We start from the raw sequence: 18,256 nt of genomic DNA on the forward strand, positions 1-18,256 counted from the left end.
AAAATGCTCCACAGGCAGTGTGGAGGAGAGAAACCTTAGAAGGGCCATTCAAGGGGGGATCTCCCTTCTTAGATGTCTAGTTACTAGTGTGTTGCAGACTAACAGTTGGTAAGCATGCACTCAAGTGTGTAGTGAAACACAGATGAGTGCATGCAATAGCAACTGAACATTTTGAAAGATTAAAGATAGAGCTGACCTCTTTATAACTAGCGCTACAGAGTGTCTGCTGCTTATCAAGTTTCAGGAAATTACTAAATTCAACAGGGGAAAAAAATCTGACCAAGTAATTAGTCTACCAACCGATTCATCAACTAAGAGGGGACTTACTATACTACACGTGCACCCAAAACAGCCCCTTGACTCTATCCGCCTCCTGCATTAGAAGCACATTAGGTCACCTATAAGCGAGATATGATGCAGACCTCTTCCTGTGAGTCGTGCCTCCGGTCAGGAGAGAGTTCGCTGCAATACACAATGGAGCCCCATTGCTCTGTGTTGCATCACCGCTGCATCCTCCTCTCGCAGGCCGCGGCTGGATTAGCTACGAGCAGAGCGGCTGACAGAGTGAACCAGAGGAGGAACCAGAAGAGGAACCAGAGGAGGAACCGGTGCCGGGGGTTTAGAAACCGAAACGGGACGAGAATCGAGTGTGCGAGTGGCGGGAACATAGCTCTCATAGCTATAGCTGGTCGCTGCGAGCAGGCACTCAAAAGTCACAAAACTACTTTTTATCTGAACTCATTAGCGGTTGGTTACTTTGAAGAAAAATATTTAGCATACAAAAGCCTTCAAGGCGTAACTGGATGTCATGGACTAAGGACTGAATACTCCCACGCACTGAAATACGAGAACTTTCACTTTTTTGATATTCAATATCAGATACTTCTCTACTTCTCTCTAACATAACTACTGCATCTGGATATTTCTACTTTTACTTCAGTAAAATAACTGTGTACTTCTTCCACGCCGAGTCACTCTACAGTTGAAAAAAACACAATAATTTGAACTTGAAACACAGAGACTGAACGAAAACTAATGTCAAACTTGCGGGGGGAGCCGCAAGCACTAGAACCGCCAGTGCACAAGTGGACACAATGATGTTTAAATGTTAGCAAGACCGCTAAGTGGCTTTTTAGTGTCATCCGGTGCTTGCTAACCTGGGTTGGGCTCAATTCACTTTCAATTTAGTCACTTCAACATTTAAGTGTGACTCATTCTCCTTTACTTGTCAATAGGCCGGACAGGAATACCTCATCATGTCCAAAGTCTTTTAGTATTTGTATTGTATAATTAACTTCCTCAAGTGTGTGTGTGTGCACGTGCGTGCGTGCGTGTGTGCTGCCTTGCTCGGAGGTCCAGTGAATAAAGACTTTGAGGGGATTTCCTGATGCCGAAAGATACATCATGACTAAGGCATCCAGCAGGATTAGCAGCCAAAACGTGTCCTCACTGTAGCAGCAGTAGAGGCCTGGGCCCAGCCTCAGCTCTGACGCACAAACACGCACACGCACAGACACACATGGCACACACAGCACTCATTCCAACAAACACACACGCATACACACACAATTAAACATACACATGTACACACACACACACACCACAGACATAACAGAGTATAAAAAAAAACATTGGCTATAACAAACACAAACAAACACACCCTTACACACCCACCCACACACACCAGGTTGCTCAGTGAAACTGGAATACAGCCAATTGAGCATAATAAGTGGAATGCTTAAAGTTAATGTTTCACCAGGAATAATAGCTTCGGTGATGCAACCCGTGGTATCTTGGGCGTGAGGCGCGCTTTCACAACACTGGTGTGTTTGCACTGGTTCTATCTCGAAGGTCTGCTAAATATCAAGCACTTCTCTACATTCAATATCTCAAGGCTATTGCTTTTTTCCCCTTCTCTCTCCCTCTCTCTCTATCTCTCCCTCTGGCTATGTCTGCCTTTGCAGTCACTAGGTTGAAAATGTGACACAGAACTAATGCATTCTCACAGGGGGGGGATTTTATGTGTGTTTATTGATGTCTTTATTTAGTCGGCGAGGGGGAACGTGGCCTACCTTGTGAGTTCCTATGCTGTCCGGGTCCATTTTGGAGACCGTCATCTGTTGAAAGAGAAAACAAAACGGTTCAGATCACACCGGGAGGCAGGGTGGCATGATATCAGACGACAATGTCCTATTACTGTTATTTTAACACGTGGGCATTGGATCCGTGAAGCAGCGTGTAGAGGCACTAGACACACGCCGCCACAGGCTTCAGAAATGGGAACAATGGTCAATATATTAAGCCATTGATCAGACATTTTACATGTTGTTTCCAGAAGGCCAGTGGAAGAGAAACAGAGCGAGACTGACAGCTCGTAGCTCAAGGCCTTGTGCAAGTGCAACATGGGGAACGCTTGATATTGTTTGGAAATGTGTGTGTTTTAAAATATATGTGTGTGTGTGTGACTGTGTGCATGTGCACATGCGCCCACGTGCACTTGCATGAATGTGTGAGTATGTATAGACCTCTTACGCGGTATTGGCATTCCTTTTTATCATTCTGTCCTTGATCCTGCGTGTGGGGTTAATGGGGAAATTACGTTTCACCAAAGGATTAGTTAATGTTCCCATTTTCTAAAAGCCAAATTGATAACACTAAACGACCGGATGTTGCAATTAGAATGCACCGATGTTGATCTGCAACGTTAACCCTTTCACTACAGAAGGTTATCCTTTCACTACCTTTCACTACCACACTGTGTGGTAGTGAAAGGGTTAACCTTCTGTATTGTCGCAGTGAAAGGGTTAACCATTTGGTAGTGTGTTGTTAAAGGGTTAAGCTAGGTTTTCTTTTGAACTCAACTCAAAACCCCCCTGCCTCATCAGAGAGAGAAGTGTACTGTACATTACAAGGTTAAATAACCCATTCATTTTCTCGCCCTGCCTTATTTGGTCAGGGGGGGTAATGACGACACGGGCGAGAGGCCCATGCGTGTGTATCACTTCCGCAACGGATTTAGTCGGATTTCGGTTTCCGGGTTCGCCTGATTGGCCGTGACGGCCACGTGACACGCCGTGGCACGCCCCCGCGGCAGCGGCAGACTCGGCAGGCTTGCCGCTGCGCCCTGCTGTGGCGAGACGCTGGAGTTCACTTCCCCTTTCACATCGCGCCACGCTTATGCTGTCAAGCACAGTCTCTAACAGTAACAGTAAGAAGCATTTTGGATAAAAGTATTCTGTACTTCTGTATGACAACAATGTATGCCTTTCAAATGTTAAATGATAAATGATTAAATGATACACACTGAAATCTACGCTCTCTCATCCTGCTTTCCACAACGCGACAATATTATTAAACAGCAGCTCTGTCATTGAAGTGGGAAAAGTGAGCCGTATTGTATATTAGTACATTGCATAGTATATTGTATATTGTATGGTAACTCAGTTACTTATATTCTGCATCGAACATTGTACATATGTCTATACTGAACAGCACAGAGCTGCTGTTTAATAATATTGTCGCGTTGTGGAAAGCAGGATGAGAGAGCGTAGATTTCAGTGTGTATCATTTAATCATTTATCATTTAACATTTGAAAGACATACATTGTTGTCATACAGAATACTTTTATCCAAAATGCTTCTTACTGTTACTGTTAGAGACTGTGCTTGACAGCATAAGCGTGGCGCGATGTGAAAGGGGAAGTGAACTCCAGCGTCTCGCCACAGCAGGGCGCAGCGGCAAGCCTGCCGAGTCTGCCGCTGCCGCGGGGGGGTGCCACGGCGTGTCACGTGGCCGTCGCGGCCAATCAGGCGAACCCGGAAACCGAAATCCGACTAAATCCGTTGCGGAAGTGATACACACGGCCCATGCAATGCTCAGAGGCCTGCTACATGTGAAACAGTTGTGCCACATCGCTGTCATACCAGCAATCATCGCACCTCGAACGTGAAGAGGCAGATCTATACGGGCGGACGGTTTCGCCGCCGATAGATCAAAGATCAGAGAGACAACGGTAAACAGAGCGCGTGCCGCCTGCAGACCGCGGAGCCGTTAGCAGCTCCCTCACGCGTTCACGCCTCTCTCGCTGTCTCTCAAGACATGCTGTCTTCTCCCCTCACGTTCAAACACCTGCGCAGGGTTCCTGCTAGCGGAAGTGTCTGTGTGGTGGTGTGTGTGTGTGTGTGTGTGTGTGTGTGTGTGTGCGTGCGTGTGCGTGTGTGTGTGTGCGTGTGTAAAAGAGATGGAGAGGTGTTAGAGAGAGAGCGCAAGAGTTTTTCAGAGATATCGTGTTCCGAGTATGAGGTGTGTGCCTGTGCATGTGTGTGTGGTGCAAGGACACAGTGTTCTCACGTGTGTGTGCATACTGTATGTGTGTGTGTGTGTGTAAGTGTTTGTGTGCATCTCTGTGTGTGTGTGCTTGTGCATTTGTATGTGTGTGTGTGTGCACGTGGTGCAAGGACGCAGTGTTCTCACGTGTGTGCATAATGTGCATGTGTGGGTGTGTCTGTATGTGTGCGTGTGTGCGTGTGTCTCTGTATGTATGTGTGTTTGTATATGTGTGTGTATGTGTGTGTGTGTATGTGTGTGTGTGTGCATGTGTGTGTATATGTATGTGTGTGTGTGTGTGTGTGTGTGTGTGTGTGTGTGTGTGTGTGTGTGTGTGTGTGTGTGTGTGCATGTATATTAGGGATGTCCGGTATTATCGGCCTACCGATATTATCGGCATTAAAATTTGATATCGGAAAATATCGATATCGGTTTAAAAAAAATAAAAAATAGTTTTTACATTTCTATAACCTTTATTTACCCAGGCAAGCAAGTAAGAACAAATTCTGATTTTATTTATTGTCAAAAGTATGCATAATGTTGTGTTAATTCCACAACAAGAGACATGTAATGTTAATTACCTGAAATTATTCAGTTTTTTTGGGGGGGGGGGGACCCTGCATATATCGGTATCGGTTGATATCGGTATCGGAAATTAAGAGTTGGACAATATCGGTATCGGTAAAAAAGCCAATATCAAGCATCCCTATGTATATGTATGTATATTAGGGGTGTAACGGTACACGGAAGCCACGGTTCGGTGCGTACCTCGGTTTTGGGGTCACGGTTCGGTACGAGTTCGGTACAACAGGAAAACAATATTCATGATTATTATATATTTATAATAATACTTTTTTATTAAGTTATACTTAGTTCCACCTAGGCTTGCTGCGGTAGTCAGTCAGTGATAATGGTGATTAATGGACATTATTAGGCGAACAAGAAAACGATGAAAATGTTCAGCCTATTGTATATGCTGTGTTACAAACATACTAGGGCTGACCCCTATCGAAAGGAGCCGTCGACTGCCAACCTCTTAGTCGAATGCAAAAATGTTATTGATTGAAACTTTTATTAACAGATTGTAGAATGGGTAAAATACAGTAAGGCTCAATACACACAATTGTTAAGGGGATGCAGACCAGCGAAAGACTTTCGTCTTGTTTACATCAGGGTCCCCCATTTTTTTTATTTCATTCATTAATTTATAATGAATTGTAAGTAGGGTGCAACTAGCACCGTGCAATCCATTCTTTGTGGATCTAGCCCGGAGACTTGTTACGCTAGTCAGTCTCGGAATTGTCTCGGAATGGATTTGGTCGCTTTTTTTTCTGAGTCTTCGTAGACCGTGCCGCGCCACCGTTTTAAAGTCGTAGTGAAGATTGATTTATATGAAAACCGATTTATGTATAATTTAGCTAGCTCGCCAAGGTTAGTGATTAAAGCAAACCTAAAAAATATATATATATTAAAAAATGTATATATAAAAAAAAATTATAATTTTTTCAGGAGGGGCGAGGCATCCCACCAAGGCAATGGTAGGGGAAACACTGATATGTGTATGTGTGTGTGTGTACAGTATGTGTGTGTGTCTGTGTGTGTGTGTGTGTGTGTGTGTGTGTGTGTGTGTGTGTGTGTGTGTGTGTGTGTGTGTGTGTGTGCGCGCTCCTGCTCACCCATGTTTACGGTCATCATCAGGACTTGACCTGTTGAACTGGAGCACAGAGCTCACCTCCTCCTCCTCCTCTGACCTGGTGGCGTCTTCACCCTGAGAACACAACATCATTAACACCTGAAGAATACACACACAGCCCCCCCCCTCCCCCCACACAGTATGCATTCCTTCAGAGAGAGTCATGGTGCAGCTACCCCCCTGGAGGAGTTTGGGGGATCAGTGCCTCACAGTGCCTGAGAGAGCACTTAATGTTCCCATTTTTAAAAGCCAGATTGATAGCACTAAATGACCGGATGTTGCAGTTAAAAATGTGTGCCCGATTATTATTATATTTGTTTTAACTCTATTCAAAGTATTGAGCACTTAGGCCGCCCTTCAGTCACCAACTCACAGCTGGAATACACCCTCCTGTTGCTGTCGGGCACATTTCTTGTAAACATTAGAAGGAAACAGACTTGTGTTTTGTGTTATTGTGGGCTATGAAAGTTCTATAAAAGTCCTCTAAGCCAAACAAGACAACAACACCCAAAGTTGCAAGGAAAACCAGAGGTTTAGACGGCGTCTGTATTGTACTTTAAACACACACTGTGATTGGCCAACAACACGCTGCAACCGAGAATGCAAAAAGGTGGAAGTTGCGACACAAGAATTTTATCATCGGCTTCACAACGTCTGTTGTCAACAGGAGTGTTCAGACAGTGGCAGCAACATCACAGCCCAGTGCTGCAATTAACAGTTGGCATTCCATCTCACCCCGCTGACACCACAGAGACACATTCCAAAAGTGCCCAGCTGTCGGCCGATTAGGATCCTGGCAACGGCACAGGGCTTGACCCGAATGCCTCGAGGCTTCATTCGCTGCCATGATAGTTAGATGATCAAAATCACTATTCGAATGCTTCGTTTTTGGTTGTTTTTTTCCCTCTAAGGGGGCAGGATGGCCCTAGAGGTAAAGAGGTCAGCCAGTAACATAAAGATCGCTGGTTCGATCCCCAGCCCTGACGGGAGGGTGTATTCCAGCTGTGAGCTGGTGACTGAAGGGTGGCTGGTATTACTGTACATCTACAGTGCCCACCATCCACTACCACTATGTGCCTAAGTGTCCTTGAGCGCTGAACCCCAAAACTGCTCCAGGGGGGGCGCTGCACTGCGGGTGACCCTGCACTCTGACCTCTCTGATGAAATGCATATGACTGGGTGAGTGAGTATGTGTAACTAGGAGGGATATGCAAAAAGACAAATACAAATTGCCTTGTGTACATTGACAATAAAAGTAATGTTGTTCAAAGATGTGCCTATATCAGCTTAGGAAATAGTGTATGCCTAGATATGATCACAGAGCTAATAGAACTAATCTAGAAAATCTACCACATTGGTCTCATTTAACCAACATACTGAGACCTCTGCGTGGGAAGAATGAAGCTTTGATTATTCAAGGATAATTACTGCTGAAGCTTCGAACGCCAGGAACACAGGGATCGGGACAGCCCTAGAATGGCAAGCTACCGGAGTTCCACATGATGGGAGAAGACTTGCTCCCGATATTATGGTCTATTGTCTTTCAACTGTTTTCATGTTGTGATGAAACTATGATATAGTGATATATCGTGGTACGCAATGCTGTGGCCCATATTAGTGAAGACAAGCAAATATGAACTACATTTTTAAATATTAACTACAAGTTTCAATGTCAAAATCTTGGGTTTGACATCACACTTCACATTACCATGCAGTCCAGTGTGATGGACATCAGCTGGATTATTTAATATGTGATTTTGGATACATGAGAAAATATTTAATTATAGTATATCGGTGGTGGAAAAAACGACATATGATTAGCCTATTGACTGTTATATACTATATTTTCACATACCACCCGAAAGGGCTGTGCCTATCATGTCGTCCACGATAATACCAGTAAAAATGTGTACACGAAAACAAAAAGTGTGATATCATTATATTGATGATATAGTGGCGTGATGATGCGTTAAGATGCATTTGCATGCCGTCGAGTGCAGCATACAGCGTTCTCCACACCATAACGATACGAGCGGGGCTGAGGCCAGAGCAGCCACTCTGACCACAATCTAGTAGCTAAAAGGGGAGCTATGTCGGTCATGTGGAAGTGGTTTGGCTACAAGCCGTCAGACCTCCAACAAAGCACAAGAATTAGCAAAAATATGCAAGAAACCGGTTACGTCTAAAGGTGGAAACACAACAATCCAGTCTTTAGTTACTTTTCGTTTTTGTCAAGTCGTTGAGTTATTTATAGTTTTACCGGAGATTCCAAGGACCTACTTGTCTACTTGACCTACTTTTATGTTTATATTTTGACTCATGTCGTCACTATTTGCACCAATAAATCCTGCTGCAACCACCGATAAAACATTGTTCAGCATTTGAACAACGTTACCGCGGCGCAAATGACCCTGAAGACAAGTATCGCGATATAAATTCAAGGCTGCATCGCCCACCCCTAACCGCCCTGCCCTAGTGCCCCTTTGCATGTGCACTTCCTCCCTGTGTGTAGCCGCCTGCCACAGGTGCAACACCACACTCCCTACCAAGACAAAGACTGTCGTTTGTTTATGCGCCGAGCAGCACCCAAAAAACATAAAAGCTGCTGTCGCTCACAGCCCAACCTGGTACACTGCACTGGTGTGGTACACTCCATAAAAGGAGCTTTCTGCTCCGCCGATGGCAGTTTGCCTTGTAGGAATGGCCAAACCACGTAAGGCACCTATTACCAGATTCTTTGGCGGAGCGAGACAGTGAAACAGAACTCTCTGCCAATATCGTTGAAACAACCCATCACACATGCAACTGGTGTTCGAGAAGTATCAAGCATCAAGGTTGCCTTTCTGATCTTGTTTAATGTTGCAATATCGCATTCTAGTGCACCATTGTGCTTGCTTTTATTATGCGCTTGTGATAACAGTGGTGGTGTATTTCAGAGATACTGGGTGGGACTTGTAGCTTTTTATGTCTTTCATAGATCACACAAATTCCAATTCCAACAATTTACGAGGACATGCTGAACTTTTATTGAATTGTGCTTAGTGTTTTATGCGTCTCAGGTCACACAGTGTTCCTCCTGCCCGTGTTGTGTTTTTCTTCATATACGCAATATGGCTGCCGCAATAATTTCCCATCGGGGATAACATGAGTTGAATTGTATATGAGTTTGCAGCCTACTTGACTCAAACATTTGTTTTTCCTTTAAAAAAGCAGTCTGAATCTGTGTGTGGCTGTTGATATCGGCTTATCTGCTTACGGGGAGATGCGATATGGACAACCGTTTAGGATTATACTCTTGTTGACATTTCATATGCTATCCTTCAGAATCTTCACAAGTAGGGCTGAGTGATATGATCATAAGACCATATCACAGTATTGGTTTAATCATTTTTGCACCTGGCAGCATAACAATGTGATGGCGCACCTAATGGGTGCATTAATACTTTTCAGAGAAGGTATGAATACAGAGTAATTATTAAGCGGGTCTGCCTATAATGATCATCAGTGATTTTTGACTCAGATCAGAGGGAGACAGGAGTGGGTTTCTAAGTGGCACGTCTGCTCGAAGGTGAGAGAAAGCACCACTGGAAATGGAATATGAAGCTGCATGGGCTCGCAGCAAACCAACCCAACACAAAAAAAACAGCCAGCACAGCATCAAGTGGATAACGACCAACTCCAGAATCCTAATTGGAACATTTGAGGTTTGTACTTTTAACACAAATGGAACGCAATGTGATACTGTACAAGAGAGGGGAGCTAAATTGTTTATAGAGAGGGGGATCTAAACTTTTAATGAAGTTTCTGAGAACTTGCTTTCATGCGAAGGGGAATAATTGTCAAACCCCTCGACTTCCCCCGAGCAATTTCTCTGGGTTTGTTTCTCTAAAGCATCATTTATGTGTGTTGTATGTGTGAGTGCGTGCGTGTCTTAACGTGCTGTGTTCTTCTGATAGTGTTTTTTTTTTTAAGTTGGCTTTTAAAGTAATTTTTTTCCCTCTCTCATGCAGCAGAGAGAGAGAGAGAGAAATGTTCCCCAGTCTGTCTACAGAGACAAAAGAGCTGCTGTACAGCGAGAGCCAACAGGCTTTCATTTAAAAAGAAGGCAAAGAAGACCACCAGAGCACAGAGCAGCCTGAGGGACACAGTCACAAGGTCCCAAACAGCTCCCTGATACAAGGCAACGCACACAGTGCACTACTGTAGACGTGCGAGAACCGCAGAGAGAGCCCAAGGAATGGAAATGTAAAAAATTTTAATCACAAACGTCAAGTACAGATCCAGAAAGGCCTGAACCCTGAAGCATGACAATTATTTTTGTGAATCTCAAACTCAGTGCCCCGATGATGGGACGAGTCTCTCTTGAGTGAGACGTAGGTTCTCTCGTCTACGATATGTAGCGGATAAACGTCCAGTCTTAAAAACGTCCACGCCGTGAATTCCGGGAGAGGTTATAATGAAGGATCGTAATGAAGGATTCCGGGTTGAGCCGGAATGGAGCGGCTGACTGCACGTCATGAAAGAGAGAAAGAGTCACAAAACAGGTAGTCTACTAAAAACACTTGGCTAAGACTCCTGATGACACACATACACACACACACACATTTGTAACTTCATTCAATCTACATTCATGACCATAACCTAATATTAACCACAATGCATTCTTAGTTCTTATCTTATTCCAACCCAAAACATTTTTAAGTGATGGCCGGCCAGAACGTCCTCACTTTAATGGACTTGTCTTTCTATCTTTGTGGGGACATTTGGTCCCCCATGCACCCACGCAGTGTAGAACACCGAAGCCCCTGTCCTCTGCCAGCCATCTGTTTAGCCCCTGTGCCCAGCGTGGTGCCATCTGTTTAGCCCCTGTGCCCAGTGTGGTGCCATCTGTTTAGCCCCTGTGCCCAGCGTGGTGCCATCTGTTTAGCCCCTGTGCCCAGCGTGGTGCCATCTGTTTAGCCCCTGTGCCCAGCGTGATGCCATCTGTTTAGCCCCTGTGCCCAGCGTGGTACCATCAGTTAGCCCCTGTGCCCAGCGTGGTGCCATCTGTTTAGCCCCTGTGCCCAGCATGGTGCCATCTGTTTAGCCCCTGTGCCCAGCGTGATGCCATCTGTTTAGCCCCTGTGCCCAGCATGGTGCCATCTGTTTAGCCCCTGTGCCCAGCGTGATGCCATCTTTAGCCCCGTGCCCAGCGTGGTGCCATCTGTTTAGCCCGTGCCCAGCGTGATGCCATCTTTAGCCCCTGTGCCCAGCATGGTGTCATCCGTTTAGCCCCTGTGCCCAGCGTGGTACCATCAGTTAGCCCCTGTGCCCAGCGTGGTGTCATCTGTTTAGCCCCTGTGCCCAGCGTGGTGCCATCTGTTTAGCCCGTGCCCAGCGTGGTGTCATCTGTTTAGCCCCTGTGCCCAGCGTGGTGCCATCTGTTAGCCCCTGTGCCCAGCGTGGTGCCATCTGTTTAGCCCCTGTGCCCATCGTGGTGCCATCTGTTTAGCCCCTGTGCCCAGCGTGGTGCCATCTGTTTAGCCCCTGTGCCCAGCGTGATGCCATCTGTTTAGCCACGTGCCCAGCGTGGTGCCATCTGTTTAGCCCCTGTGCCCAGCGTGGTGCCATCTGTTTAGCCCCTGTGCCCAGCGTGGTACCATCTGTTTAGCCCCTGTGCCCAGCGTGATGCCATCTGTTTAGCCCCTGTGCCCAGCGTGATGCCATCTGTTTAGCCCCTGTGCCCAGCGTGATGCCATCTGTTTAGCCCCTGTGCCCAGCGTGATGCCATCTGTTTAGCCCCTGTGCCCAGCGTGGTGCCAGGCTAGTGGTGTCTACTGATTGCCAGGCCAACTCTCTCCACACTACTCTTGGCAAACGATTGTGCAGCGTGCCGGCTCTACTCGTTACAACAGATGTGCAGCGTGCCGGCTCTACTCGTTACAACAGACGTGCAGCGTGACGCTCTACTCGTTACAACAGATGTGCAGCGTGCCGGCTCTACTCGTTACAACAGACGTGCAGCGTGACGCTCTACTCGTTACAACAGATGTGCAGCGTGCCGGCTCTACTCGTTACAACAGACGTGCAGCGTGACGGCTCTACTCGTTACAACAGACGTGCAGCGTGACGGCTCTACTCGTTACAACAGACGTGCAGCGTGACGGCTCTACTCGTTACAACAGACGTGCAGCGTGACGCTCTACTCGTTACAACAGACGTGCAGCGTGACGGCTCTACTCGTTACAACAGACGTGCAGCGTGACGCTCTACTCGTTACAACAGACGTGCAGCGTGACGGCTCTACTCGTTACAACAGATGTGCAGCGTGCCGGCTCTACTCGTTACAACAGACGTGCAGCGTGCCGGCTCTACTCGTTACAACAGACGTGCAGCTCTACTCGTTACAACAGACGTGCAGCGTGACGCTCTACTGGTTACAACAGACGTGCAGCTCTACTCGTTACAACAGACGTGCAGCTCTACTCGTTACAACAGACGTGCAGCTCTACTCGTTACAACAAACGTGCAGCGTGACGCTCTACTCGTTACAACAGACGTGCAGCGTGACGCTCTACTCGTTACAACAGATGTGCAGCTCTACTCGTTACAACAAACGTGCAGCGTGACGCTCTACTCGTTACAACAGACGTGCAGCGTGACGCTCTACTCGTTACAACAGACGTGCAGCGTGACGGCTCTACTCGTTACAACAGACGTGCAGCGTGACGCTCTACTCGTTACAACAGATGTGCAGCGTGTAATAGCATGGGATAGGATTTCAGAGTTTTTGTTGTTGTTTGTGAGTTGTATATGTCTTGTTTTTTAATTGCCTATGTTTTTAAAGTTTTTTAATGTTTTTACCCTGTAGCACTTTGAGATTTGGTTCCAAATGTAAAGTGCACTACAAATTAAATGTATTATTATTACTATTATGAACCAGACAAAGAAAGAAGTCTAGCAGCTCTGACTCCAACCCACACAATGCAATCTTATTTTTATTGGAATGACTGGAGGGGAAGGACGGCGAGTTTGCACACACACACACACACACACACACACACACATCTTTCAGTTATCTTACATCACTCTCTCTTGCTAAGTAAACAGTGGAGCTACAGAAGGGAAGGTGCCTCCCCCTCTTCAGGGGCCAGAGTAAGGAGAGATGTGGAGGGCTGCTCTCCAGCCCCCACCCCCGGGCTCCACCGCATGACCTCATGTCTGACATCACTTCTACAGAGCCCCCCCCCCCCCCCCATCAAAGAAATCCCCATTTCAGAGATCAAATTAAAATTTCACAACGTGTTTTGTCGACCTCACAGAGTTGCCGTTCTCCTAGCAGGGCAGCCTTTCTGCAGCGGCCAACCATCACAAAGTCCACACAAAACGGAGACACGCCGAGATCTGGGACGGGGACGAAAGGACGTTTGTTAAAGAGTCTGTTCCATGTGGGCTTGCACCAGGCTCACAGTACAAGCCACGGATAAGATATACAGACTTAAGGGAGACGGCCTAAAGTAGGCTATCCCCTGGCCAAATTTGGCCCTGTGCAACATTCCTCATGGCCCTCCAGGGGATTCCAGAGACTGATAAGCTGTTCCATCTGGTCTATTTTGATGCATTTTAACTTTTGAGGAATGACTTATAAGCGATAAACCTGTTGACGTTATACAATGGCCATAACAAGTTGTCATAAGACTTTGGCTAACTGTCGATTAAATGATCCAACGTCCTCCTTTTGGCCGCTCCCCTGGCTAGAAGTAGGAGACTGGCTTGATTGATTTTACTTTAACATCCTAATTCTAAGTGTTGTTTTAGTTCTACAACATGATACATTACCATACAGGCAACGGTGAGGCAGAAAGAGAGCTTGTTAGTTTTGGCAGGTCATAACGTTATAATCTCAAGCGTTGAATATATTAGCAGCCAGGCGGTCACAATGCCCTGGACGGAGACACGGAGGGGAAGCCAGGAGTGATTTGTCGTCCACGGTTGCCGAGGTGACGTGCTCTACAGAGAGGTCAGCGGCGGGGGGTGTCCTGTCCACCGAGCGCTGCCCCAGGCCACGATGAGTCAGAAGGGTTGCGCTGGCTGAGAAAGTGAGAAAACACCTATTCTTTCCTCACCGTGTCCTGCGCTCTAGGCCTGCTGGCGATGCTCTGTGCGGTTAACCCTCTGAGCTATGAAAGGGGGTGGGACTTATGCATCAAGGCGGGGTTTAATGCGCAGATTTGGAATGAAAATCCCCCTTAAGACGTTCTTGAGATGTCGCGTTCACAAGAGAATTGAACGGACGAGAGGTCACAGTGACATTGACCACCAAAATATTTTCAGTTCATCCTTGAGTCCACGTTGGACACTTGTGCCAAATCTGAAGAAATTCCCTCAAGGCGTTCCTCAGATATCGCGTTCACGAGAATGGGACAGACTGACGTGCAGTGGACAACGCGAAAACCCAAAAACAAAAACACAAGACCTCCGGATTAACATTTCCCCTTAATTAAGTTATTTCCCGCCAAAATGCATTGTTGTTCAGTCCTCGCTGAAACGCAGGACACAACGACCATCTAGGGAGGATTTCTAACATACTCTCATACAAATGAAGCTATTTTCACTTTGATGCTCCGATTTGCACCTCTGTGCCTGTAAACTGTAAAGTAGTTCCAACTTGAAAGGCCTCTGGAGTGAAGTGCACCGCGGAGTCAGACATGAAGGGAGCCACGTCGCGCTTCGTTTTGATGAGCAGTGCACCATTGACTTTTATCCCTTTGATTTTTTTGGACATCATGTACACCTGGACGGTGGGGTTGTAATAACAAGTAGAGGCACAGTATATATTCAGAGAACGGAAAGAGGGAGATCTTAAATCAACTCCGCCTACCGCCATTAAAAGACAAAAACAATGACGCAAGTGGATGCAACGGTACGGTACTGTAGATCACCGATAAGTAGATCCGTCGGCCATTATCATCCACCACACAAGGCCTGCTAAAAATAGCCATATGATGGAGCTACTTCCCTGCTGTCCGCAATATATCATCTCCCTGGCTTAGGAGAAATATATATCCTTTAGATAGGAATCTAAGCCCCATCTGTGAAGTAAGCGGTCTTTTTCCATTATGTCATGACACGATATTACAAGCGCGTTCATTCATTCCTTGTTTTTCTCCACCCAAAACTCAGCCACGCCAAGCCAGCTCACTTTGCATCCACCTTCATGAGACAAGAGTGAACGATTGGTTACGGTTTGCATGGCGCCACCACCACGACAAGTCCTCTCTGTTGTGGCTATTTAAGATAGAAAGAAATTCGGTTGATGATTGTGCCAAGAAAGACACAAAAGCCATTTCTCAACGCAAAAAGACCCTCCATTCTGCAGTAAACTGCTAAACATCCTCCTTTCTGCTTTCATATTTGAGAGAACACAAACAGCAGAGTAAATAAATAAAACAAGAAGCATGTGTGGCCAGTTATGATGTTTTCCATTACATCATGAAGTAACTTGGCCACAGTGTTTATGTATTCGAGTCCCCCGGCTCAGGGGGGGGGGGGGGATGGGGGGGGGCGGAGGTATCTATCTGGCTATCAGGCCCTGCAGCCTCCAGCCGCTCTGCTGATGAGGGCATTGTACCTATAGTCAGACCGGCCGTGCAGACTCAGCTCAATCACGACATTTCCTCTGCTTTTATGACAAGGAGGGGGAACAAGAGGCCCGCCAGACGGACCAGGGTTTTATTAGATAAAGGAAGGCAGCTGAATGAGGTCGTTATACAATGAAATATTTCTCCCCGCTGCTTCTCAGGCTACTTGTGGTGGCGGTGGCAAAGCCGAGGGACGTGCAACATACACAGCTGATCGGCTGGAAGGACTGTTGCTCACGCCAGATCATGAGACATGTATTTAGTATGTTATTGTATTTTTCCTATTGTGGTGGTCTGGTGGACTGCCACAAATACATCCATGCGTGGGAAACAGAGATGACTTTTTGGGGGGTTTTGTTTCGCAAGTCCTCATTCACAGTCAGGCACAGAAGAGAGATTTGATGCAAGGCAGTCTGTGTCATGGTGTCATGGTGACCTTTGATCCACAAGCCTCTGGTCTATCTGGCTGTCTAGGCAGAGGGGAGTGTGGTAAGACTACCATGATTTCACAGCAGATCTACAGCAAGGGACAGTTGACACACACACACACCCAAACAAGGCACCAGACCAGTGTGGTTGCCATAGATACCGTACAGGCTCCTAAACACTTCATCTCTTGACTTCTCATTCGTTGTTGAGAGGAGAGCCTGAGGGGAGAGGAGCTGATGGCTTTCCTTCTCAGTCAGACGCTCAGAGGATTACTCATGTAAAAGGCAGCCAGAGACTGTGGTGAGAGTCGACAGCAGAACTTTTTTTTTGTGATCAAATCAGTCGACAGCAGACCTTTAAAGCTACAGTATGTCGTTTTTGGAAGAATAATGACCTTAACACCCTACACACACACACACCATTTTGTAACAAGATGAACCAACATCAGGCTCAAGTAACTTCTTTGTATTGTAAACATGGTGGGAGGGTAGGTCCAGCACAGCCCATCTGTGTGTTTCTACCCTCAAATGTTCCTCTTGGGATACCATCTATTACGGTATGTACTAAATACATACACTATTTAGACTTTTCAGGAGTTTAACATTTCAAACCCCAAAACTACATGGTAGCATACTGCAAGCTTCAGTTTGCCTAAGGCGAAGGCCAAGTTAGGAATATACACGCCTATGTCGTTTTGCGGTGTTCAGAGTTACAAGGTGAACACCACTTCCCCGGGCTGGACAGTGGACATCATGCAATTCCCAAGGAACATCCTCAGCATGAGTTACCTCTGAGCTCAGCACAAGATTTAGACTCATTTAAAAAAAAATTTAAAAAGATGAAAATGATAGAAGTAGACGGTAATGTGATCTACCTCACAGCTCTAACTCACAGCCCAAGTTTTATTATTCTCCGGCCTTTCGACAAGATCGTGGCGTGAAGTGAGAACGATGCCTAGTTGAAACCCTCCCTTGTTGTCACCAGACTGATGTATTGACCTCCGTGACAACTTGACCTCCGTGAAACACAAACACAGGCCTGCAGGAGTGATAAACTCTGGGGGTCAAGGCACTCTCTGATCACAGCCCCATCAAAACAGAATTAGAAACCAGCGCTTCCGTCTCTGGCTGGCATCTACTGTGGGATCCAGCTCCGTTATCAGCCAACCGGACTGTTTTGCTTGAGGCACGCCAGCCATATCTGCAGGGGCGGCGTCCACTGGACAGTTTTGACCCTCACTCCCTCTCTGTTCACCAATGGCAGGCTTTAAACTATTCCTGAGGAACTCTAGGGCGTGCCAGTGTGTGCGCTGATAAGCCCCGGCCTCGGTTTGTTCCATTCATGCTCGATTTGACTTGACGAACATTATGGAGTCGTTAAAATCCAATTGGGTGCATTGTTTAATAGGTGTGTGCTATCTTAACCCTTTCACTGCCACACGACAGGTTAACCCTTTACTATCACACAACCGACGGTCGCTGGCTGTTGTGTTGTGGCAGTGAAAGGGTTAACCTTCTGTGAATTGTCACAGTGAAAGGGTTAACCGTTTTGGTAGTGCGGCAGTGAAAGGGTTAAGAGTGGATGCTGGCCCCTGGACACAGTTCTACATCAGGGGCCCCACCTTGTACATACTAAAGAGCTGTGTGTGTGTGTGTGTGTGTGTGTGTGTGCGTGTGTGTGTGTGTGTGTGTGTGTGTGTCCTGTATCCTTTGAACTGGGGTGGGTGGAGAAGGGCTGGGGAGAAGCTCCTACATACAGTAACTAAGGAAGGCCCAGTTGGACGAGACAAAAAAGGAAACATAGGAGGCCTGCTCAGGACGTGTGTTGAGAAACCCTGTGTGGGTGTGTACCCCTGTATCCTTTCGAAACGGGCTGGGGGAAAGCTCCAACCAACAGTACATTACAATTACATTTAGCTGATACTTTTATCCAAAAACGACTTACAAGTTCTGTACTCAAGTCAGCAGGAAGGGTAGCTAAGGGTAAGTAACATTGTTCGTCAAACAGTGTTGAACTTGAGTGCTACAGTCCTGAGTGCATAGTAATAATAATATATTATAGACATATTAGCATGGTATGTGGTGCTATGGGCAAGGTAGATTCCTTAGTAGCAGAGTGCATACTAGTAAAAGACAGTAACTAATGGAAGCCCCAGTTGGACAAGACATAAAGGCAACACAAGGTGGC

The 18,256-nt window shown here is 46.5% G+C and overlaps 1 protein-coding gene across 3 annotated transcripts in view; it reads right to left on the reverse strand.

Annotated features, from left to right (window-relative positions):
- map3k22 (mitogen-activated protein kinase kinase kinase 22) overlaps positions 1 to 18,256 on the reverse strand; it is an 84,054-nt gene that overhangs the window by 64,200 nt on the left and 1,598 nt on the right. For all 3 annotated transcript variants that reach the window (XR_014620364.1, XR_014620365.1, XM_084326511.1), the window contains exons 2-3: positions 6,004 to 6,095; positions 2,073 to 2,117 (exon numbers count right to left, since the gene is read on the reverse strand). Coding sequence is in view for 1 of the 3 variants with exons in the window: in XM_084326511.1 (XP_084182637.1) it covers positions 2,073 to 2,117; positions 6,004 to 6,022 (64 nt within the window). In the remaining 2 variants the exon portion in view is untranslated. The remainder of the gene's footprint in view (positions 1 to 2,072; positions 2,118 to 6,003; positions 6,096 to 18,256) is intronic.

Source organism: Notolepis coatsorum (assembly GCF_963971535.1).
Source record: "Notolepis coatsorum genome assembly, chromosome: 12".
NCBI lineage: Eukaryota > Metazoa > Chordata > Actinopteri > Aulopiformes > Paralepididae > Notolepis > Notolepis coatsorum.